The 25,329-nt window shown below is 39.4% G+C and overlaps 1 protein-coding gene across 6 annotated transcripts in view; it reads left to right on the top strand.

Annotated features, from left to right (window-relative positions):
• Positions 1-25,329, top strand: part of lrp4 (low density lipoprotein receptor-related protein 4) — a 426,474-nt gene that overhangs the window by 354,652 nt on the left and 46,493 nt on the right. For 5 of the 6 annotated variants that reach the window (XM_069905480.1, XM_069905494.1, XM_069905460.1 and 2 more), the window contains exons 16-28: positions 2,733-2,858; positions 10,169-10,377; positions 10,927-11,008; positions 11,572-11,677; positions 11,995-12,196; positions 15,013-15,202; positions 15,361-15,492; positions 16,504-16,644; positions 17,442-17,528; positions 18,431-18,602; positions 21,281-21,443; positions 22,019-22,244; positions 24,695-24,998. In XM_069905480.1, coding sequence (XP_069761581.1) covers positions 2,733-2,858; positions 10,169-10,377; positions 10,927-11,008; positions 11,572-11,677; positions 11,995-12,196; positions 15,013-15,202; positions 15,361-15,492; positions 16,504-16,644; positions 17,442-17,528; positions 18,431-18,602; positions 21,281-21,443; positions 22,019-22,244; positions 24,695-24,998 — 2,140 coding nt within the window. The remainder of the gene's footprint in view (positions 1-2,732; positions 2,859-10,168; positions 10,378-10,926; positions 11,009-11,571; positions 11,678-11,994; positions 12,197-15,012; positions 15,203-15,360; positions 15,493-16,503; positions 16,645-17,441; positions 17,529-18,430; positions 18,603-21,280; positions 21,444-22,018; positions 22,245-24,694; positions 24,999-25,329) is intronic. The other variant, XM_069905469.1, reaches the window with a different exon arrangement.

The following is a 25,329-nucleotide window of genomic DNA, read 5'->3' as shown; positions in this document are numbered from 1 at the left end:
CGAAACTTTTATTTAGGTGCCTTCCTGCATTTTGCTCATGCCTTGATGAAGGGCTCAGGCCCGAAACGTTGATTATGTATCTTTATCTTTGTTACGTAAAGAGCACTACGTGACTTGCTGAGTTTCTCCAGCATTTTTGTGTAAACCTTATGCCAATCATGCCTCATGGGACTGACAAGATACCATATCCTGAAGTTACTGATGAATTGGACTGATACATACTGTGGGTTAGCACAATGCTATTACAGTGCCAGCAACAAGGGTTCGAATCCGGCGCTGTCAGTAAGGAATTTGCATGTTCATCCCGTGTCTGTGTGGGTTTCCTCCAGATTCTCCAGTTTCCTCCGACAATCCAAAATGTAAAGAGTTTGTTCGTCCCTTGTCTGTGTGGGTTTCCTCTAGATTCTCCAGTTTCCTCTGACAATCCAAAATGTAAAGAATTGTAGGTTAATTTGAGTGTAATTGGGTGGCATGAGTTTAAATGGCCGGAACCCGCTTCTACTGGGCTGTAAATAAAAAAAAAACATTTTAAAAATTACATTTAAAATGCAATATTTGATTTGTAATAGGACAAGGTCACTTTACCCATATAACCATATAACCGTTAACAGCACGGAAACAGGCCATGCTTGCTTTTAACTTAATTTCTCTTGGAGCATGTGGTAAGCTAAAAAAAATACAGGAGCTAGTGGAGTTGTTCAAGTGAACTGGTACAGATTAAAATCTTCTTTGGTGTATGATTGAAATGTCAGCATTCCCCCCACCCCCTCCCCATTAGACTGTCTTAAACCTTAAGTTTATAGTAATCCAGTGGATTGGATCGAGGATTCATGGGTTCATTATGAAAAGACTGGCTGTGGAATTCCTTTGCATAACTTCATTTCAGTTGAAAATTAGCATAACCTGTAAGAGAATTAGTTTCTGACAATTTCTGAGAACAACAAAGAAGTAAAAATTAAAAACACAATACTGGAGAAACTCAGCAGTCAAACAATCCGTTTTTACTTCATTCACAGTGTCTGCAGGCTCTCATGTTTTACAAGTGAAAATTGATTTTCTTCCGAATATTGAGAATTGGATTAAAGTAGAAAAAAAAATATGATAGGATGCATTAGAAGTAGGACTATCATGAAATTGAAAAAAAAAAAACCCTTATTAATTCTGGCGTTAACCACCCTTAAATACAATGGAAAACACTTTACCCTTAACTTTGGATGGTTCAATGGAAACTACTTTGCCTTTTTAATCTCTAATTTAAAAAAAATTCATGTTTACCCTCCCCTCAACGTAACCTCATGCAATCCTATAACCTTCAGATCTGGGCTCTTTTGAGCCTCCTGCACATCCCTAATTTTCTTCATTCCACGTTGGTAATGTGCAGCCTATTATCAGTTAGATTGGTTATCCTCACGAGGAAGAATGCACACCATTTGTTATTTCAATGCATTACTGAAGGGGAGAATGGTTAGGAGAATTTTTAATTTAAAAATTTAACATAGAGTTATCAGATTTATTTTCTTTTACAAAAATCTTGGAAAATTTAATAAGATGCTTCACTAATTTTGAAATACATAGAACTTACAGGATAGAAAGAGGCCATTTATACCAGCTCCCAGAATACCCAATTCTCCCATATGTTTATAATATCAACATATCAAAGTTAGTATGATGTGCTGCATTTCACTCTTGGCTAAATGAGCTTGTTTTTTTTGATGTTTAAGGTTTATTGAAGTCTAATTTTAATGGAAAATCCAGACATATCCATTTACTGCACATGAAATTCTCTGAAGCACATTACTGATATTTTGAATTATAAAGGGTCTGTTAAATGCTCATCAGTTGCTAAAACTGACTGGCTGGTGTTTTATGGATGTTTGTTTATTGCCCAGAACAAGGCAATCTCACTGCTTGAGCTTCTTGTGTTTTTCTGACCTTTTGCTATGTCTTAGCTTAGAGATGGGACCAATGATTCATTAGTTGTCAGCCAGCAGGGTGAGAGAACATCAGTCACTGCAAGCCGTAAAGCTGCAGCACATACAGATGGTTCTAAAGCCACTTAGGTTAACCAATCAGGTTGGCACAGATGAAGCTCTTCGGTTTCCGTTTGATGGGCCAAAGAGTGTGTGCATGCATGGCTTATGGAAGTTTTCATTATCATTCTATTTGCAAAAGGTTTATAACTAAAATAAATCACATAAATTTGCTATCACTGCTATATTAATAGGGGTTTCAGAAAGGTGTGCAGGTGCTAAGGTGATTAGAGTTATCTTAATTAACTCTCATCTTAATCCTAACCGTGGAGTCCTAATGTAAAATGCTCAGGTAATTTTAGCATTCAATGAAAACCAGTACAATTTATTCACCCTTTCATTTCTTTCATCTTCTATGCATCATGGCTGATGTGTTTATATTTTTCAGGAAATATGAAAAGAATGTTCACCTTTCAAACATGCTTTAATTTAATGAGCAAATAACTGTCAATCATAACAACATTAAATTCTCTTCTTTTGAATGAGCTGCTTAATGTGAATGACCAGATCATTCAAAATCTGTCCTGTTATTTGAAGAAAGGCAACCCTTGAGTTCTGAAGCGTAGACCGTATTGTCTTTGATTAGCAACAAGTAGTCATGGCTACCATGGCAGCTTCTCAGTGTAATGGTTGGTTGGTTTTGGAGGCATGTTTGTTGTACTCTGTCGATATTTATGTGCTTTCTGCTTTCTGCTATTTGAGCAGGGAGAAATCGCTGTGGGGCCAACAATGGAGGATGCAGCCACCTCTGCCTTCCCAGTGGCACCAACTATACGTGTGCTTGTCCAACGGGCTTCAAAAAGGTGGATGCCTACAGCTGCGCTGGAAGTAAGTATGGGCTAGCACACTGCCTGGAATTAAGAAAACTTCCCTGCCTAGAAATTGGGCCCTACTGTACAGGATTCAATTTCGAACAAATGTTGCATATAAAGCAACATTTGCCCGTTTTGGTTTTCTGCACCTTTTCTGGTGGAAATCCCACACATCAGGAAGTTGGACCAGGAGTGGGCACTATTCATGTTAACAAAGATTCCATTTGCCCAGCACACCTTTCTTATGTGATAATCAATGAGCACAGCTTGTTTTAAAAGGTTTACAACAGAGTTGGTGAACTCGTAACCAAAGGAGTGTAAGTATCACAATGTAGGCGGAGGGTGTGATTGAAATATCCCCCAACCCCAGTTGTTAATTTCTGGATGACTCAGTGAAAAATATTGAAGTAGCAGAGGGTGCAATGCTAACTCACAAGGATGCTCCAAACGACATGGAAGACAGGCCCAGAGCTCCTTGAACTTGTCTCCACTCCCTCTGTAGTTCTTGTCTGCCCACTCTTACCTGGGTGGGATCTGGAGGACTCAGCATCTTCCAGAGCCAGAGTGATGGTAGAAGATCCAGAGTGCAAGGGCACTTTCAGGCTTGAACCAAGATTTGGCTTCTGTCAAATTTGTGATGAATTATAAACATAGCAATTATTAAAATTGATGTAGATAACTAAAAAATCTATGAAAATTTTATTAAAAGTACATTTAGGAGTCACTGAAAATATTTAACTAACATTTCAAAGAAACTCCTTTCTTATTCTCCAGACTTGGAACTTCTACTTGAAACAAGTAGGGTCACTGATCTTACATCAGTGGGGCCTCAGAGTGGTGATTACCCCAAATAATTCTGTCAGCCAGTGTGGGACGAACTTCTTGGTGAACAGAATGTAATGATAGGTATGGGTCACTGAGGGCATGCAAAGCTTGGACTTACTTCTGCCTGAACAGTTGAACACTAGTGATTTCCTATGGATCTGCCAGTCACAGCCATGAAAGTTTTCTGACTGGAAGACAAAAGAACACCCAGCCATTGGAGCAGGAGTAGGACATTCACTAGTAACACAGCTGATCCATTCTTGGCCTCAACACCACTTCCCCCCCCCCCCACCCCACACACCTTGATCTCCCTATACTTTAGATCTCTGTCAAAGAATATTTCAAATCTCAAGCCATGTCTCTCGGAGGAAATTGAGGTGGAATATGACTTTTTAAAGCAGGATTAGAAATAACCTGTTACTAGTGATTGAGAAGTCAAGGAGAAAGCCATGTATTGGGGACTGAAAAAGCAGAAGAAATTTTATTGACGGTGTTGTGAATTTACTGAATACACAGCTAGAATTTCAATACTGTTTAGATGAGATCATTAATAGTTGATAGAAAGGACTAATAAACATATCAGAAAGATGAGTGAGCTTCTGAATAAGCTGCACCCTGAATCTAGCAAATCAGCCTGACCAAATTGCAATTAAGTTCTGGTTCACCAGGATCTCTTGCTTACTTAAAAGTCTGGTCTTTCTTTCAAAGGACACAGGTTCAACCTAACAGAATTGGCCATTGCTTCATGCTCATGTACTATAAAAGTAACATGATGTTCAATTTAGTAGCGTGACAAGTCATAGTCTCGTATCTTGGTGTGTCATGCTTGCGATATTATACACTTTATATTGGATCTATAAGAAAATAAAAGGAAACCAATTATTCACCTGGAGCTGAAAATGCACAGGAAATTACAGCTGTGCTTTGGGTAACTGCACTTGACTGAATATCCCAAAATAGTGAGGCTGTTGAAGCACAGATATATAAAAGTTATTAAATTTGAAAAATGTTTGTTATTTATTCCATTATTATGATTCTGCTTTTCAAACGCCATGAACAATTCAAATAGTGAAAGCCAAAGGGATAATTACAGAGCCACTTTCACTTCAATGTAAAATGTTCTCAGATTCTCATTGGAACAGAAGTAATAATGTAATTTGAAAATATGCCAGGTGGAGTGATAAATAATGCTAGTTATCTTACCCATGAGTATACTAAAATGAGAGTTGTAAAACTATCTTTCGTATATAGTTTCACAATGAATGATCCAGCAACTATACGGGTGCGGGGCTACATTTCAATCCTATTCAGACATTCTACTGTACTGCCCTGGGACCTCTAAAACATATCCTTAATCATTTTAATTACAGTAGGAAGCATACATTCCTGTGGTCTTCTCCAAACATTAAAATTGAGTCTCTGGGGAAGCAGAATTCAAGCGTATTAGCAGAGTCCTTTTATTAATAAGTAGAATCCAAAAAATAGTTAACAATATAGCTTGAATCCATGAATTAAACATGGACTTTATAGATTCAATTCCTTTATTGCCATGAACAAAAAAAAATAAAGTTTCCTTTCCTTTGTTTGCCATGTAAAAGACACACAAAGAGGTGCTACTGGTTCATCACCATTACAAAGAGAAGATGAAGAAGCAAAAAGGACTCCCTTCACAAGGGTCAATTGACCGTGGATACTACTACCAACTCCCAGATGCCAATACCTTCTGTTCCCACAATCTCCTTAGTCTCACAGCCTCCTGTCCAATCCAGTTCAGTTGTGAACCCCAGCATTCTCCTTGGCCCATGGTTGTCAACCCCCAGTACAATTAGGAAGTTGTCAGAGCCCTAGGCTGCTCAGGAGCCCTGCTCGCCATTGCACCTCCATAATCCTGGTCTTGAGGCCTAGTTTCTAGACACTGCTTGCTGGTGATCCACAGCTGGCGTGAGGCCTTCAGCTGCCAGGCTCCATATTGCTGTGGTCTCCCATCCTGCGGAGTCTTCTTACAAGCTTCTACTTCTCAGAGGGAAGATGATCTCCTACTCCGGTGGCCTGAGTCCCTCCAGAGCCCATAAACCTCAAGGTCTGAGTTGATGAGTATGAACACCTCCATCTTGGGCACAGATCTCCGTGAATCCCCCAAGTGGGATTAGTGAATAAAGAGCTTCTGTAGAAATGGTATAGAAGTCTTAATTCCCCAAAGAATTTCCCCAGAACAACAGCTACACTGTGCAAAGTAGCATAGTAAAGAGATTTACTCCTGTGAAGAAGTTTTCCTCCTCCCTCCTATGGTGCTCTGTGACCACATTCTCTCACTTAAATCTTGATAAAAGGTCTTGACTTTTTCTTTCCATGAATGATGTGCAAGTCCCCCAGCTTCTCATTGTTTGCTCAAGGTTCTGGTGTGTACATTCTTGTGTTTTACTGTTATAGTCAGCTAGAATGCAGTACCCATAATGGCCAATGTACCAAATGTCACTCAAGACCTTGAGTCAGACACATGATACCCAGCTCTCCTCTCCCAAAACCAAGATTTTGATGTCAATTTCCTTCAAGGTGCAGTCACTGATGGGACTGTCATGGAGGGGATAGTAACAGGTTTCATAGCTGGAGGTTGGTGAAGATCAAGAGTCTGCAGAGGGCCATGTGTAGGAGGTTGTGATGCAGCAAGGATCTCATGGTTGGAGTTGTTGGTAGGTTTGGGTAGAGGCCTGGGAGCAAGGAATTATACCTTCATATTCTGTAAGTCTAAGCCAATCTTGTCCCATATATACCCAATAATGGTTGTCCTCAGTGAACCATAGTTCAAGTTGCCATGCAATGCAAGCATAGTATTGGAAATGAAGTCATGACAAGCACCTCTGACATGAAAGCGTTATGTTGTAAGGGTGCCTGTCAGCAAAATGTCCTGAATTTTTTTCTGAATTGTACATAATAGTTCAAAAGTGGATATTATTATGTGAGGGTCTTGAGGGAAAAAAAAATTAGTTGCTTAACACTGTGGGGGGGGGGGGGTGGAGAAAAGTGTTCTCTTGAAATTCCAGGCAATTCACCTTATGGTCTGGCGAGCTGATTTCGCTTTTTGGTTAATGTATGACTTTTTAATGTCGTTTTCTTATTTTATATTCAGCAGATAAAATCTTTCCGTATCTCTGGCAGTATTTATTTCAGGAAGTATTTATAGGGTGGGCTTTTGCTGGTTTCCTGTATACCCTTTCATTTCAGTCAGTTGGCTTTCAATTAAATTGGCCAATATCTCAAAGGGAACCCAAATCAAGTCAAGTTTATTGTCATCTGGTTGCACAAGTACAACCCGATAAAGCAATGTTCTTCAGTTCCCAGTGCAAAACATGCATGCACACACAACCAGACATAATATATATATATATATATATATATACAGACAAGCAATACATATGCAGGACAAGCAGTCATATATACAAATAAATATTATTTCATGAATGTGAGGGTCATTTGGCATTCTCACTGCCCTTGGGAAGAAGCTGTTCCTCAGCCTGGCAGTGGCTGACTCTGTATCTCTTTCCCACAAACCACAAATACAACACCTTTAAAATGATCTTTATTCTAAGCTATCACCAGCAAATTAAAGCAATATTAAACAATGGAAAATTAAATTGGCTCTCCATTTGATTTGCAGTATGTCTTTAATGCGTTAAAAATGATCCTGGTGAAATTTTGAAGCTGAAGGTTTCATTGGTACTTGTCTGGACCAATCCTTTAAAAACTCATGGTTTCAGAGAATTCAGGCAATACAGCTTGTATAGACCAGCGATGTTAATCAAGGGATGGATGTAATTTCTTGTATATTTCCAGCTCGTGGCCAATAAGTCATTTTATTTGATTCAAGATCAGTTGGAAAAGATATACTCTCTCATGTAGGGGTGCTGCTGCTCACACTGGGTTGAATTTCATGTCACTTTAAAAAGTCTTGATCTTTTATGACTGATAATGCCCAACTCGGCAAGATTTTTACAACAATCCACCTCTTTCACTGATGTCTTGCAAGGAAAAAAAAAATACCATCCGTATCATTGTGACCTCTGGGCAACTCCAGAGCCACCCATGTAGTTGATGCTTAACTGTTCAGTAGCATCTAAAGAATTGAATTGTTCATTGTCACATGTACTGAGATACAGTGAAAAAAACTTTGGTTTTTGTGCTATCCAGGCAGGTCAACACAAGTACAAGAGGTATTGCCTTATAAAACAAAAACAGAGTTGAACATTACAGAGAAAAAGTGTAGTTAAAACATTGGACAGGCATCATCATTTTACTAAAGAGAGGTCCATTTAATAGTTTGAAGCAATGGAGAAGAAATTCTCTTTGAATCTGTTGGTGTATATTTTTGAGCTCATGTATCTCCTGTCTGACAGGAACTGTTGTGAATCTATTGATCTGAATAAAGCCTGGTTTCTGCAACACCCACACTCCATAAATTGTAGGTCCTTTCAGGGGGCCTGAACACCCTAGTGTAAAGCCGCATAATCTCCCCCCTTGCAGCTAAAGACATGCTCACCTGAATGCGGAAGAAGTGCCTCAGAGGTGCCGATGCTAATCCTCCTCCAGGAGGGATCATAGGAGGAACGCCGTGCTCCGCCGACACACCTGAATGTGCAGCCTCTGTAAGCGGCTGCCTGGGGGCGGGCTAATGACTCCATCAGACGGCGACCCAATTCACCACTACCTGACAGCCCCCACCCCACTGGGGAGGGGAGGTCGGTGGGGGCTGTCAAGGCAGGGGCGGCTGGCGGAGAATGTCAGGGCAGGGGCAGCCAGCAGGGAAACATTGTGGCAGGGGTGGCCAGCAGGGGACATCGGGGCAGGGCGGCCATCGGGTGACGTCGGGGAAGGGGCAGCCATCGGGGCAGGGGCTGTCATCGGGGGATGTCAGTGCAGGGGCGACCGGTAGGGGATGTCGTGGGTGGCCGGTGTGGGCTGTCACAGCCCGGCTGGCCACTGCTGCACTGGGACCACGCTCTCTGGCTCAAAACATGCCATAGCAATGGCAGTCTTCCCTACCCATAATCCCCCATGCAGCTGGAACTGTTGCGGGAAATACAGAGTGTTTCCATCTGCATGGGGGATTATGGTAGGGAAGACAGTCATTGCTATGCCACATATTTATGACAGTGGTGCTGCAGCACCAGTTGCCCTGCCTCCAACAGATCCGGAGGTGCTACAAGGTCTGGATATGAATAGGCCCTTTCAGGTGGACCAGGCAATGCTGCAAGTAGCCTTTTAGGGCTGCCACCTGAAAGGTGAGTCCGCAAGTTAAGATTCGTTCCTGCCGCCGCCCTCAAGGCTGAGGGTCCACCTGAAAGGGCCTACGTGCCTCTTGAATGTTAGAGGACATGGACCAGTACTCTTCCTTGTATCTCAGTAACTTGACAACTAATTCTTGCAAATTTGCACCCTTTGATTTCATACAAACCGATCTGAAAAGTATGCCACTATCACTGTGCTAATAATACAAACATTTGGGGAGCCCTTTGAAGTGTTTCTCTAGCAGTTCACCAACTCACCCCTATTTGGACATTTGAATATCAGCTTGCCATAAATGCACAAAGTCAGCTGTCTCACCTAGCAATTGGATGCACATTGAGCACATTATGATGTCTTGGCTGATATCTTCTCTGTCCCTTGAATTTTAGAAAAGGTTTTTAACTAAATCTAGTGGAATACATTTTACAATTTTCTGCCTGCCATTCTGTAATGAGGTACATGAATGAAGCCCTTGTTATACTATATGTTTCTGAATGTATAGCTATCAGCGGGTAATAAATTCAACATTATGGTCTACTCATATAGAATTCTAACTTTAAGTCGGAATTTATTTAAATAACCCATGAGGAAAATGTGCTGTTAATTGTAATGCCAGCAGCTGTTGATCAGTTAGGATACATTTCACTCATTGGCTCTTTAAACATATTCTATCATAGGTAAGATAGCAAAATACAATGAAGTTAACATAGTGAAATGCTTCTTGTTGATTACTGTTTAATATTTACTGCAAAAGAAGATCAAATAACTCACTAAAAGATTCAATAAAGGCACAGTTTAATGCATATTTCATCAAGGCCAATTGTGCATTTTAGAGAGCTTCCTGAGTGTTGAATGGAACTACACATCATGCACTTAGTTGATAATAAGTTCCTAGGAAAAAGGCTACTCAGATTCCATTTTTATCCAAAGTCCAATTGTGACTACACATTTGGTTGTGAATGTTGCCTGCAATAATATTGAGCAGGATCAGTGTATTTAATTTGGGCCTTATGGAAAATGAAGATGTCCAATTAATGCAGTGAGTCCACCCAGAAGATGTATCGTTTGTAGATTGCATCTGACTCAGTCAGCCAATCATTGTGAATTGGAAGGAATATATTCAATTTTTGACAGTATATTGTTCATAAAATGTTACATTTAGAAGAAGTTGTATTGCTTTTTTGAACTTAGAAGTGACAAGAGACCTTTCGGCCTTATCAGGTCTTGACAAGTTCCTGCTTTTTGCTCGAAGGACGGACATCCGTCGCATCAGCTTCGACACAGAGGACAAGTCTGATGATGTCATTCCACTGGCTGATGTGCGGAGTGCTGTCGCACTTGACTGGGACGCCAAAGGGGAATACATCTATTGGACGGATGTTACCACGGACTCCATCAACAGGGCTAAGTGGGATGGATCAAAACAGGAGGTACGTTATGTCCCTACATAGGTTATGAGATTGTAAACTTGAATGTTTATAATGGTATCACACAAAGAAAAGAGGTCAAAGCAAGATTTTTTTTATGATGAAAGGAATTTTGAAATCAATCATTTAATGTTTTTAATGGAACTATACTCATCCAAGGACTACACACATAACTGATAACAGAATTGCAAGATAAATGAATATTAAAGGTTAGGTGAGACATTTTTTTGTAAAGTTTAATCATGGAGAGGAAATGTACTTTATGGATTATTGTGATCAATATTAGAATTTTGTTATACATTTCGTTGATGTATTTTCTTTCATATATTTGTCACTGTAGGGTAGATAATGTTTCATCAAATTAATTCAATATAAGGCATGCTTTTTCATAGGGTTAGTGTGACACTAACAAGTAGTAAAGATTGGCTAATACATCAGAGATCAGGATATTCTGATTTGTTAAGGGATTCAATTCATTATTTCGCCTACAAAGTTTCATAAAAGTCCCTTTGATCTCCTGTCTGATAGTGGATTCAATCAATTTTCTTTCAGGCAGTTGTTGATACTAGCTTGGAAAGTCCTGCAGGGCTTGCAGTTGACTGGGTGACAAACAAGCTTTACTGGACTGATGCAGGTAACCCAACCAAAAAGTGCTTTCATTGAAGTCTTTATGCTGCTATGATCAGCCTGGAGATGTGAAAAGGTAAAATTATCTCCTGATCTAGAAGCAAATGGACCATGTTGGTACCCAACCATTAAGAATGTTGTAGCTGCAATCAGATAGTGTGCTTTAAATCCAGATCTACACCATGTTACTTGCTGGTGGTTTAGTAGTTAGAATTCAGTTTTTCCAATTCTGTGAACCAGTTTGAAATCTTAGTCTAAAATTAATCTAGTTCATGAAGGATAATGTCGGCTCAACTGAAATTTCTTTTTTAGAGTCACATGTAATTTTGTACTATATTGCACAATTAATCACATTTTAAATTCTAGAATTAGAAGTGTTGTGATACAAAAGGAGTCCATTCAGCCCATTGGGTCGATACTTGCTCCATCTAGAGCAATTCCAATCTTCCATTATTTTCACATTCACCTGCAAAGCATTCTCGCTCATGTATAAACAGCATACTAATTATATTTATTCTTCCTTATTATACTACAGAATTGATTTTTTTCTTCTTCTCCTTTTCATTTTAGGAACTGACAGAATTGAGGCCTCAAATTTAGATGGTACCATGCGAACAGTCCTCATCTGGGAAAACCTAGACAGGCCCAGAGACATTGTGGTGGATCCTATTGGAGGGTTGGTTAACTAGAGTAGCTTGTCAATTGGTCTTTTGTTTGTTTTCTGGATTTATATGCCTACATAGTAAATTAATTAGAATTTTATTTTCTATCTCGGTAACCTAATTGCAAAACATTTCTTTTATTGTGCAATTAAAGATTTGAAGAACTTCATACCCTAGCTTAAGTTGGAGGTGACTGCTTAAAATTGTGTTGTCATTTTTAAAAAATATCAGTAGAAAATGCCTCAAATCAGTTTAATGCAAATATTGAAGCTGATCTATAATTGCAGGCTTTGAATGCTAATAAATTCTTGCTTGTTTTTGTAATATGAAGGTACATGTATTGGACAGATTGGGGAGCCAGTCCAAAGATTGAACGTGCAGGGATGGATTCCTCTGAGCGGGGAGTCATCATTTCTTCCAATCTCACTTGGCCCAATGGTTTAGCAGTTGACTATGGCACAGACAGACTATATTGGGCGGATGCAGGCATGAAGACAATTGAGTATGCCCACCTCAATGGAACTGCAAGGAGGGTATGGAATCATAATCATCAATAATTTAACTTTGATATCTATATTGATCCCAATTATCTTTATTGTTGCAATTAATTTTCTTAAAATTGTCTTTTCCCCATATCCCTCAATTCCCCATGTATGTAAAAATCTATCCAACCTTGTCTTAAATATATTTGCTGAGACAGTCTCCAATGCTTCAATGGGCAGTGAATTCCACAGTTTCACCACCCTCTGAGAAAAGCAATTCTTCCTTATCTCTGTCCTAAATCTACTACCCAGAATCTTGAGGCTATGTCCCCTACTTCTGGTCTCCCCCATCAATGGAAACAAATCTGTGTTATCTATGCCTTTCATAATTTTATGTTTCTACAAGATCCCCTCTCATTCTTCTAAATTTCAGCGAGTACAGACCCAGACGACTCAATCTCTCCTCATAGGCTAAACCCCTCATCTCTGGAATCAACTGGTGAGCCTCCTTTGTACCATCTCCAAAGCCAGTACATCCTTCCTCAAGTACCAAAACTGCATGCGGTACTTCAGAGTTGCAAGCTGACAATTTGGCAGAATATTTCAGATGTTAACTGGGGAAGTGGGGACTCCTGAACAAATTCGGATATCTGAGCAGCTTATTACCAGGGATTTCTTTATTACTGTTCAATTGCTATAGTCCATCAGCAAGACAACCAAATTTTAAGATGAATGCTAATTGAGTGAAATTGCTTATTCGGGGCATAAAGATACCAACGATCTATCTTGCTCCATGAAATGTCAATAATCATTTACTATCCAGTTGTTAATGTTGGATAACTCACAGACTTCCTTGAAATATCATCATGCTAATAATGTTTTATTTTTCAATTTCTATTATAAATTCATCAATTTCAATAAAGTCAATCCAATAAGTATAAAGTTTTCCTTGTCCCTTGCAACCAATATTTTTTCTTCAAAATTAATGAATCTGCAATTTCTGAGCTAGGACTAACTTTTTTTTGAACATTTTATTTTTGATTTTACAGACTCCTGCTTTATGAACAATATAAGAGATTAATCTTCCCCTTTTACAGAGCACTTTGTATCATCTTCTTTTCCTCCTCTTCCCTCTCCCCACCCCCATCCTCCCTCCCACCCCAAATTAACAACAGCAAACGTACATTAAATTACTGAAAATAACAATACAAATACATTAAAACAAAACAAAAATAGACGGAGAAAAGATTTGTGGGGAAGAGGGTGCTGATCTGGCCTCAGTTTCTCCTCAACCTTGGCATTACAGGACTGATGTGAGCCGACTCTCCACTGTGCCTTTTAAGGAAAGGCATTGGGAAGATTAATCACACCCATGTTCCAATGTACCACAAATATGGTTGCCACACTTCAATGAACATGCTGTACCTCCTCCTCAGAATATAGGTGATTTTCTTCAGGGGAATACAGCTCTGCATTTCCATTTTCTCTCATGAGGCGTTCAGTTGGGAGTCAGATTTCCAGGTAAACACTAGACATTTCCTGGCCACTGCCAAGACAACTATTACAAATTGAATTTGGTATTAGGACTGTCTCGGACTCATGTTCATAATATCCCCCAACAGGAACAATGCTGGGTCCTGTGGATATTCCACCCCTGTAATTTTCTCCAGAATGTCCCCTAGTTCTACTCAAAAGGGTCTCACCTTGGTGCATAGCCAAGTTGAATGTACAAAGGTTCCTGTCTCCACACCACATCTAAAACACAATTCTGAAATCTCTGACTTTACCTTATGCGATTTTTGTGGCGTGAGGTATGACTGGTGCAGGAAATGAAATTGCATCGGCCTATATCTGGCATTAATGACTGCTATCATGCTGTCCTGACACAAGTCCTGAATTGTTGTTCCTCAATCTGACTCCCATCTATGCCTTGATTTATGAAGGTCTGGTTTTGGGCACTCATTTTGGAACAGGAGGTGCATAGTAGAAATGAATTTACTTGTGATCCCCTTTCAAATTAGAGCCTTCATGTCACTATACATCAGCAGGGCCATAGATGGGCATAAACTGTCCATCAAAAAATATTTTAATTGAAGATAGCAAAAGGAGGTCCCATTTGACAATTCATATTTATTGTTTAATTGCTCAAATGATGAGCTGCCCCTCTCATAACAGTCCTCAATTGTCCATTTTTTTCTGTTATTAATTTATATATAATCTCTTCTGCTATCTTCTCCCCTACTGTGTATAGACCAATTTGTGCCCAAGAGGGTATAGCGCCCCTTCAAAGAGCAAGGCAATAAACTTCAATTGGTCGGCCCAATAATATTTTTTTTGAAGTAAGGGAGTCTCATTCCTCCCAGACTATAATCCCAAGTCAATTTCTCCATGGAGACTCCTCCTAACTCCTCCAAAGAAACTGCCTAACACATCCATTGAATGTTTTAAAGAAACTCTGAGGCCATGCCATGGGCAAAGATTGAAAGAGACATTGTAGCCTTGGCATCACCTCCATTTTAATACAGTTAAGTCTGCCCATCAATGTTATGGGCAGATTTATCCATCTATGCAGATCCTCCTCGATCTTTTCAAGCAGAGGTAGATAATTCAGTTTATATCAAATTTGTAGGTTATTGTCCACCCTTATCTCCAGATACTTGAACTTGAACTTGAACTTACTCCTACTCTCCCACTGATCTCTTCATAATCCCCTTTTGTATCCCATGATTTTACTGTGATAGTCTGTAGTCTGGCCAATGACCCTACTGGTGACCCAGGTCTAACTTGACACATACTCATAGAAGCACTGATGTAAAATTTCTTTAGTCTTCATTTCAACTTCTGAAATTTTTCTCCTTTTATTTTAGGTTCTTATTGGGAGTCAATTGCCTCATCCTTTTGGATTGACTATACATAATGATAAAATCTATTGGACCGATTGGCAATCAAAGAGCATTCAGAGTGCAGATAAAAACAGTGGCCTGAGCCGTGAGCTGCTGCGAGAAAACCTAGAAAACCTAATGGACATTCATATGTTCCATCGGCATCGAATGCCAGGTATTGGAGAAAGATTCTGGAAACCTGGATGACCAAGAACAATTTTAGTTACATGTGATTTAATGAGAAGCATGATGTATTAAAATGGACAAAAGGAAGCTACTATCTCTCACAGTACTGCAGTAATTGTAAAGGATTTATGTATCATTTATTCACAGTGGCTACTACATGCAAGATAAACAATGGCGGCTGCAGTCACCTCTGTCTTCTCGCTCCATTGCCTAAAGGCCACAATTGTGCATGTCCCACAGGTATTAATCTCCTTGCAGATGGAAAGACATGTGCTCCCGGTAAGATGTAAATCCTCCACTGGTATGTGACAGAAAAGTATTTAAAATTTCAGACTTTGGACATTTTCTTTTTGAGAAGGTAGCCTCAGTTGCTTTGAAAAGGATAGCAAAAGATTATCAGAAATTAAACTAACTTGGACTTCTTGCAATGCCTCTCTTCAATGGGTGCTTGCCAGAATTTTTGAAGTCTGGGCATTTTTGAATAAAAGCAGAAAATGCTGGGAAATAATTAGCAGGTCAGTCTGCCAGTACAGAAACAGAGATAATGTTTTGGGTCAAAGACACTTCATTTATTCTACAACTTTTTCCAGCATTTTCTGTTTTTATTTTTGATTTACAGATTTTTAAAATTTTAAGTTGAGCTATTTTGAATTTTAATATGTAATATTTTGCTATTAATAGTCATTAAAGTGATATCAATGTGAATAGAGTGCTCTTTGCTTCACTGGGCAGAAAAGTGCCACATGTCAATGCCTGTAACTGTACAGAACAAATTATTTCAGAAAACAGGGGCATCATGAATTGATTATTGTCACATGTACTGAGATACAGTAAAAAAAAGTTTTGTTTTGTGTACTATCCAGGTCATATAGTGCAGGGTATAGCGTTACAAAAACAGTGCAGAGTATACAGAAGAATATAATTAAAAACAATGCACAACATCAGGAAAGAGACTGTCCCTGAATCTGGGGTTTATTTTTCATGCACTGTATCTCCTGCATGGTGTAAGGGGGAAGAAAGAGATAGTGACCAGGGAAGGAAAAGTCCATCAATATTCTGGCAGCTTTCCCAAGAGAGCAGGAGTATAGCCAGAGATGATGAAAGGGAGGTTGGTTTGCATGGTGGCCTAAACTGTGTTCTCAGCTCTTTGCAGTTTCTTGTGGTCTTGGGCAGAGATGTTCATGTACCAAGCTGCCATGCATTTGGGCAACATGGTTTTATGGTTGAATAGTTTAGGAATATTTTTATATCTCTCTCTAAATAGATATAATTTTTTTCATGTTACCTCAGGTATGACCAGCTTCCTGATATTTGCACGAAGAACAGATATCCGAATGGTATCACTTGATATTCCTTACTTTGCTGATGTGGTGGTGCCTGTTAATGGAACAATGAAAAATACAATTGCAATTGGAGTTGATCCTAAAGAAGGTGATTGATATTAAAACAAGCTTTGTTTGACATTTTCCACCTCCTGTCTACCACAATTCCTTTAATTGAACAGTAAAAGACCTACAATCCAGACTGGTCAGGGATTGGGTCAGTCCAGATTTTCAGATATTCCAGATTCACGGGCAGTACTTTTAAAATTAAAATTAAAGGAAAATAAAGAAGAGATGAACAGGCAAATTTTGATTAACAGGTAAATGTTTATTAATAAAACATTTTTTTCATTTAAAATACCAACTACAAAAGAACAAAGAAATATTTATTCATTCATTTCCGTGTGATGTGTGCATTTGCATGCATGCAGGCACACAAAAGTCCACTAAATTTTAAAAGTTTAAGTATTTTCCAGAAGTCTGAATTCTCGAGTGGTCCAAATTTATGGCATCTGGATTTCTGGACTTTTACTGTATATCTGCAAAGAGCTACCAATAAGAGCACCATAACTAAACCATTAATACGTGAATGTGCCATGATCTCTTGGCATTTGACAGCGATTCAGCATGATCATGCAAAAGGGTGTCATTTTTGTTGCACTACTAATCCAAGAAAATATCTGCAAAACTTTTTTCAGAGTTGGAGAATATTCAACAAAAATTATTTGGTCCTTTGCTGTAATTTCACTTGCTTGTGAAAATAATTTTTCTCTTTGCATGCTCTCCTTTTTTTCTTAATACATTTAGATTTTGTCTCCCTTGAGATGAAGAGAATTTTAGATAAGATGGCCATTAAATACAACACAAATTGATCATTCCTCTTACAGCAGCGTCTTTTCATTTTAGGAAAGGTGTACTGGTCAGACAGCACTCTGAATAAAATTAGCAGAGCCAGCCTAAATGGATCACAGCAGGAAGACGTTGTAACCACAGGTGAGCCATCAACGATGCTCTGCCCTTTGTTTCAAGCGTTCCATTGCACAGTGTAGCAATGAAGTTAACGCACGAAGCTAAGCGCACATGAGAGTGGCAGGCAGTTCAAGCACAATCCAGCCCATGGTTCAAGGAAAACACAATACTCATAGTGTGTTTAATTTCTCAGCAAATTAATGATGATATAAAGAGTGTTTCCAAAAATAATGCAGTTCAGGACAGGACAGGTTTTGCAAAATTGTTAAGTCATCCCAGTTATTTGTGCAATTAAGAGCCTTTATTTCAATTAAAAAACAAACTGTTACAGTAAAATTTCATTAGACCTTTATCACATCCAATTAACACCTTTTGTTGCATTGGATTCACCATCCCCCATTGTTTGAATTTTGCAACTTTCTGATGTATCCTGCTATGCTTTTTCTGATTTTTTTTTATGGAAGAAGGGCTCAGTCCCGAAACGTCGGCAATATATTTTTATCAAAAAGATCCTAGATGCTGAACAAACCAGCTGAGTTCCTCCAGCATTTTAGTGTTTTTACTACAATCACAGCATCTGCAGCCTATCATGTTTCTCACAGTAAAATCCCTTTGTCTGGAATTCAAACAGCTGGCAGCCTCAAGCAACGGGCAGAAAAAATCGTGGAACATTAATAGGTTAAAAAATCCATAAATTTAAAATTAAGTTTGGCAATCATGCAATGCACAATCTCAAGCAACCCGCAAATTCACTTATCCAGCATCGTCCAATTCCCATAGATTCTGGATTCTGCGTTTTTTTTTACTGCATATCAAAAGAGGGTATATTAGCTCTCTAAATGTGCTATTGTAATACTCAGACATTTATTCCAAGATCAGCTCTGGTTAGAAATGCATATCCCATTGCTTGTGCTTTATCTTCCAAGGGTTAATGACCACTGATGGACTGGCAGTGGATGCGACGGGCCGTAAATTATATTGGACAGATACAGGGACCAATAGGATTGAAGTTGCTAATTTGGATGGAACAATGAGAAAAGTTCTGATCTGGCACAACTTGGACAGTCCGAGAGCCATTGCTCTTCATCATGAGAAAGGGTGAGTGGAGCTATCACAGTTGCCGACCGATGATCGGTTCTTTCATGATTGTAGATGTGCTTGTTTCTGTGTTATCTGTATCGCATACAATTATTTTTAATTAAAAACATCTAAAATTTATTGAAAAATAACCTCAAAGTTCAGATTTATTGTCAGAGTACATACATGACATCACATACAACCCTGAGATTATTTTTCTTGCAAGCGAGGCAGAATTATCACTTACTGGTAGTGCAAAAAGAACTGTACTCAATGTACACATGTAAACAAATAAAGAAATGTAAACAAGCTCACTGGGCAATTTAGAGAATTTAAAAAATCAATAAAGTGCAAAAGTGATAGTCCTGATTGAGTTTGTTGTTGAGGATCCGATGGTGGAGGGTAGCACTGTTCATGAACTTGGCGGTGCGAGTCTTGTGGCACCCATACCTCTTTCCTGAAGGTAGCAGCGAGAACAGAGCATGTGCTGGGTGGTGTGGATCCTTGATGATTGTTGCTGATTTTCGATGGCCATGTTCCCTGTAGATGTTTTCAATGGTAGGAAGGATATTGCCAGTAAAGTGATTAATGATTTTGCTTATTGCTTTTTAGTATCTATTGACCGCCATGCAGAAAGTCTGAACAAATGTTGATATCAATGATGTCAATTTGCTTTGGTTTGTTTTTGCTTGTCTAAAAGGTCAAGATGCACTTCATTACTTGAGTTTATAATCCAGCCTGTTCTTAAGTGCTGTACAAAGTTGGGGATTTGATTGGCAGAATTGCCATCTTTTGAATAGGAGTCTGTACCTTTTGTCAGATACTTCTGTAAAACAGTGGCATTTGGCCAAATATGGTTGGCAGGAGCTACAGCTGGGTACAGTGCCAATACTGGTGATTCCTGAGCTTTTGTTCTTGACCCTGATACCAGCAGTATTCTGTGACTCACGGGTACAGTGATAATTTTTTAGGTGCCGGAGATCACAAAAAAACGCCAACAAGGATGTGCCTGGAGCTGCCTCATGAGGCACCTGGAGCAGTCCCATGAGGTGCCAGAGCTGCTTTCTGAGGTGCCAGAACGGCGCTCTGGTGAGCTACAGCAGCACTGTACCCCCTGCTGTGACTTATTGAGCTACACTTCTTATCTGGCCCCTCAACTGTACACCAACCATGCCGGGTGGACTGAACTTCAAATGATGTCAACAGTTTTTATTAAAACATTGGTTTAGATGTTTATTTAATTACATATTTATATTTTAATGAATTTTTAGGTACTTATTGTTTTCCGAAACATTTATTTTTAAACCACATTTTGATTTTTAAAAAAAGATTATTTACATCTTTCTCAATTGTTCTGCATTGTGTATGAATATCAGTGAAAAAGATGCCTTTGACAGCAGGAGTGATCGTATGAAACTTGACTGACCCACATGAAGAAGATGACCAAAGGGATTTTAATGTCTGTTGTAAAGAGAAGCAATGGAAGTGGGGAAGGAATTTCATGATATGTGGTTTTAACACTTGAAAGTATGGCAACAAAGGTAGAGTAAAATCTGGGATTCCCAAGAACTACCTTTGGGAATTGTAGAGTTAGCGCCAGCCGAGAGATGGGAATTTTAAACACAAGCAGCCTGGAGTTCGAGTCAAGGGCAAGTTTGATGGGAGGAACAGAATGTAGTTACAAAACAGGGAACCAAAACTTTGGTTTGCTTCAATTTTAAGGGTAGAAGCTGAGCAGCCAATCTAGAGTCTGGGGAACAGCTATTTAGAAGTAAATAAGGCAACTATGAAACTTTAAGAAGCAGTTGCATTGTGGCAAGGGAGTGTTTGTATCCCTTGTTATAACTTTGAAAAACAGTTGATTGTGTCCTTCCAAAAAATGCTGCAGGGTAATGTGGCTGCTAATTTGTGCAGAGCAAAATCCACAGATGGTGATAAAACTTGGTTGCTTTGTGATGTTGCTTGGAAGGTGAATTTTGGCCAGTATCCTCCTGTGGCTAATTTTATGTACTGTATATCCAAGAGATCCTAGAGAAGCTGGTTTATCATCTTATCTGAAAGGCCACAGGTCTGGCAGTTTAGCACGAGGGCATCATTGCTGCATTACATCCTCAAAACCTGGACTGGATGTGTGGAGTGGATCTCATCACCAATAACCTCGACTGGCCTAATGTTGTAATGAGCGCACCATGGTTCACATAGTTATTTTTTGTGAAGATTGTTGAGTAATTGTACAGATAACATGACATTTTTTGAAATTGCATCCACCATAATTTTCAATATTTTTCCCAACTGTGACGTTCTTATTTTTGAGAATTTCAAAATTGATGTGGTATCAAAATAGAATTTTGTCAAAGGAAGTAGATTGATGTTTGAAGCAATAAGTTTGACTCAAACAGAAGTGTTACCACTGAACTCAAAACAATAACAGAGTCATTGCCTGTGATCTTTGGCATGTTCTGAAGATATATAGCAAACTAAATCCAGGTTCTTTATTAATGTGCAATTTCCTATTTTTAACAAATTAGCTTATATATTTGCATTATTATTGTTGCTATTTCAACATGATATTTTGAGAACACTGCTTCACTATTCTGTAATAAAGTTGCTACTGATAAAAGGGTATGTTATTTAAAATCTGCTACTTAAGTAGAGAAATAAATCATTATCTTTCTTATTTCTATCATATTTATTCCTAGATATATGTATTGGACAGACTGGGGAGAACATGCCAAGTTGGAACGTGCTGCAATGGATGGATCAGACAGAATGATTCTCATCAATAATAACCTGGGCTGGCCAAATGGTCTTGCCATTGATAAAGAGGGTTCCCGGCTTCTGTGGGCTGATGCACACACTGAGGTACACACAGTTACTTTGTACGAGAATAGTTTCTGTAAACAATGTATGGTTTCAATTCATCAGATGTGACATTTCTTGAGTAGAAGTTCAAGTTCATTTGTCACATTATATTTAATGCAGTGAGAAGTGTTGTTTCTGCAGACAACTTAACAGGTTAATATACTTGCAGCTGTATAAAGTAGAACATGAGCACAATTACAGAGTGTGGAGTTGCATTGAAACAAAGTTTGTAGCAAGCAAAGGCAATGTGGTAGGCTGTTGTCAGGTTCATTCAAGAGGCTGAAGTATGGGGAAGAAACTGTCTTTAAGCCTTTTGGTGAGCTACCATAATTTTCAATATTTTTTTTCCAAAGAGGTATTTTGTGTTGCAAGTTCTTGCCAAAGCATATGTCATCAACTGAGTTTGATTACGAGATGTGTGTTATCATTTTCCTAAAGATGGATTCAGCTTAGAGCTCTGAATGCAAGACAGGACCATATCTACCCATTCTTGAGCTTTGGTTTGATTGGTTAAAGAATCATTCAAAGAAGAAGTGCGGTTTTATGATTGATTTTAATTTTGTTACGTTATATAGCGTATCGAGGCAGCAGATCTGAATGGTGCTAACCGTCGAACTCTAGTTACACCTGTCCAGCACCCTTATGGCCTGACTCTGCTTGACCATCACATTTATTGGACAGATTGGCAAACTCGAAGCATCCAACGAGCTGACAAGAACACTGGTGGTGATATGATCACAGTGCAGAGCAGCTTACCAGGGCTAATGGACATACAAGCAATTGATCGTGTACGGCCTGTTGGTATGTTCTATTTTACATTATAGTATGTGTTGATAGTTTGTACAGTATTCAATTTTTTAATGAAATATATAAGATTCTGAAGACAGATGCCCTCATGGGAAATCTAAAACTAGTGGCCTCATTTTCAGAATGAGGGGATCACTTGTTTCAGATTGAGATAAGATGGCATGAGTATTGTAGAATTCTCTAACTCTGAGAACTATAGTTGCCAGACGTTTGAATTTATTCAAGGCTGAGATAAACGTATTTTTGTTTGGGGGACAAAGGATACAAGGACTAGACAGGAAAGTGGTTTTGAGGCCAAGGTCAGATGATTGGCAGGAAAGACTCCAAGATTTATTTATCTTACTCGTCCTCAAATTTCTTCCGTTTTTGTGGAGAGCAATGAAATCTTGGATCTGAATTCATTTATGATTGAAAGATTTAGCACATGCACACATTTTTTCCATCCTTGAAAATCTTACTGCGTGTTTTCATATTTTAGCACTCTCATGCAAAAGACTGGGATATTGATTTTCCTAAGCTTAAGACACAGGTGCATATTCTTTCTTTGACTTGTTGACAATTCCCCTTGGATCTCCAATATTGCCTCCCCAGACACCTATTGAATTTCATGGGTCATAGCCCTAATTAATAAAATACCTGTCATTGATCTGTTAGCAGGGCCCCAGCCATGAACCTGAATTTTTTAAATCTTGTTGGCCAGCAGATTTTGTGAAAGATTCCTCTGAACAGAAAAGGAATAAAAGAGTTTTATTTTGTGAAACAACAAATGTTACTGGCATCTTGAAATTGACATATTTTATTGAAAATAATTGAATTCTCCCAAAGGTAAAATGAAACGACTGAGGATTAAAATTCCACAGTAATTATTTTTTAAACTGGGTAACTTAAAAAAATTATACATCATCTCAAATTGTGTTACTTTAAGAAGAGTAAAGTAAATGTTGGGAGAAACACGATAGTTTGCAGACGCTGTGATTGTAGTAAAAACACCAAAATGCTGGAGGAACTCAGCTGGTCTATTTTGCATCTATAAGAGACAAAGATACATTGCCAACATTTTGGGCCTGAGCCTTTCTTCAAGGAAAAATGAGAAGCAGGATATATCAGAAAGTCTGCAGATTCACAAGTGAAATGTTGCTTCACTTGGAAGGACTATTTGGGGCCCTAATGGTGCTGAGGGAGGAGGTGTAGGTGGAAGTGGAGCATCTCTTGCGGTGTTGCACCCTACTACGTAATCCCACTACTAGACACACATTTCCGCCACCTACTACGTGATTTCACTACTAGACACTGAGATGTCCTCCTTCTTCAAACAATGTGGCTTTCCCTCTACCACCATCAACTCAGCACTCACCTGCATATCCCTCAATTATTCACACATCTGGCCTGGTCCTCTCCGCCCACACAAGCAACAAGGAGAAGATTTTTCTGTTCCTCACCTACCACCCTCCACATCCAACACATCCTCCTCTGTCATTTCCGCCACCTACTACGTGATCCTACTGAACACATATTCCCTTCTCCTACACTCTCTGCCTTCTGCAGGGACCACTCCCTCCATGACTCCCTTGTTCATTCCCTCCCACCAAATGTCCCCTTAGGACCTACTCCTGTGACCTCAGGAAAGTCTCCACTTGCACCCACACCTTCTCCCTCAACACCATTTGGGACCCTAAACAGTCCTTCCAAGTTGAGCTCCATTTCACCTGTGCATCTGCAGGGGTCATCTACTGCATCCGGTACTCCCACTGTGGTCTCCTCTACTTTGGAGAGACTGGACGTGGACTGGGAGATCGCTTCATTGAACACCTCAGATCTGTCCACCACAATAGGGGGGATCTCCCAGTGGCCACCTATTTCAATTTCCTGCCCCATTCATTCCCTTGCTGACATGTCTATCCATGGTCTCAGGCACTGAAACCACCCATAAATTGGAAGAACAACACGTCATCATCCAACTGGGCACCCTCCCATTGAAAGGCATTAATATCAACTCTGGCTTTCATTAAACCCGTTCCCCACCCACCCCCACCCCCTTCTTTCTCTGTCGACTCTCTATTCCCTGTCTCCTTTCACACAGATCTAGACCCTTATCGCATTCAATTAACACCTTTTATTGTTCTGGATTCCTCCCCCATTGTTTGAATTCTGAAACTTACTGATCTATCCCATTTCTGCCTTTTCTGATTTTTCCTTGAAGAAGGAAGGGCTCAGGCCCAAAATTTTCAGCCATGCATCTTTGTCCCCTATAGATGCTGAATAGACCAGCTGAGTTCCTCCAGCATTTCGGTGTTTTTACTTAAAGTAAATATTGGAATCATTTTTTTCCATAGATATTCTCCTGCTGCTATTATAAAAGTACACTCAAAGTCTTTATTGCATCCTGTTCTCTTGATTTCACATTGCCCTTCAAACTTTGTTGAACAAGTATGTTTTGTGTGCAGGTTTTAATAAGTGTAGTGTCAGGAATGCAGGCTGCAGTCACCTCTGCCTCCCACATCCCAATGGTATCACCTGTGCATGTCCAACTGGAATCCAAATGAAGAATGATGGGAGAACTTGTGACAATGCCCCTGAGACCTATCTCCTCTTCTCCAGTCGTGGTAGTATCCGGCGGATATCTCTAGACACCACTGATTACACAGATGTTCATGTTCCTGTTCCTGAGCTACACAATGTCATATCCTTGGACTACGACAGTGTCGAAATGAAGGTTTATTATACAGATGTCTTCCTGGATGTCATCAGGTAAGGGCACAACTTTGTCATTTGACAAACTGTTCACTTTTGACAGTGAATGGCTGGTTGCTGATATCTGCATCCACTGTTTACAAATAACAAGAGTCAAGTTGAAGGGGAAGACAGGAAGTGCTGTGTCCGCTGAAGCTCGATTGGTAGCACTCATGCACTAGATCAGAAAACTGTGCCTTGCACCACCCTCCAAGGCAGTAGTGAAGGAATGTTACACCAGATGTACTGTGCCACAGCTAAGATGATGAACCTTGAACTGCTCTTTCAGATTAAAGGGTCCATTTATTGTTTTAAAGAAGAACAGGGGAGTTATCCGTGGTTTGATTAA

Source organism: Narcine bancroftii, chromosome 1 (assembly GCF_036971445.1).
Source record: "Narcine bancroftii isolate sNarBan1 chromosome 1, sNarBan1.hap1, whole genome shotgun sequence".
In the NCBI taxonomy this organism is placed as follows: Eukaryota; Metazoa; Chordata; class Chondrichthyes; order Torpediniformes; family Narcinidae; genus Narcine; species Narcine bancroftii.
This window is presented reverse-complemented; position numbering and strand designations above follow the sequence as displayed.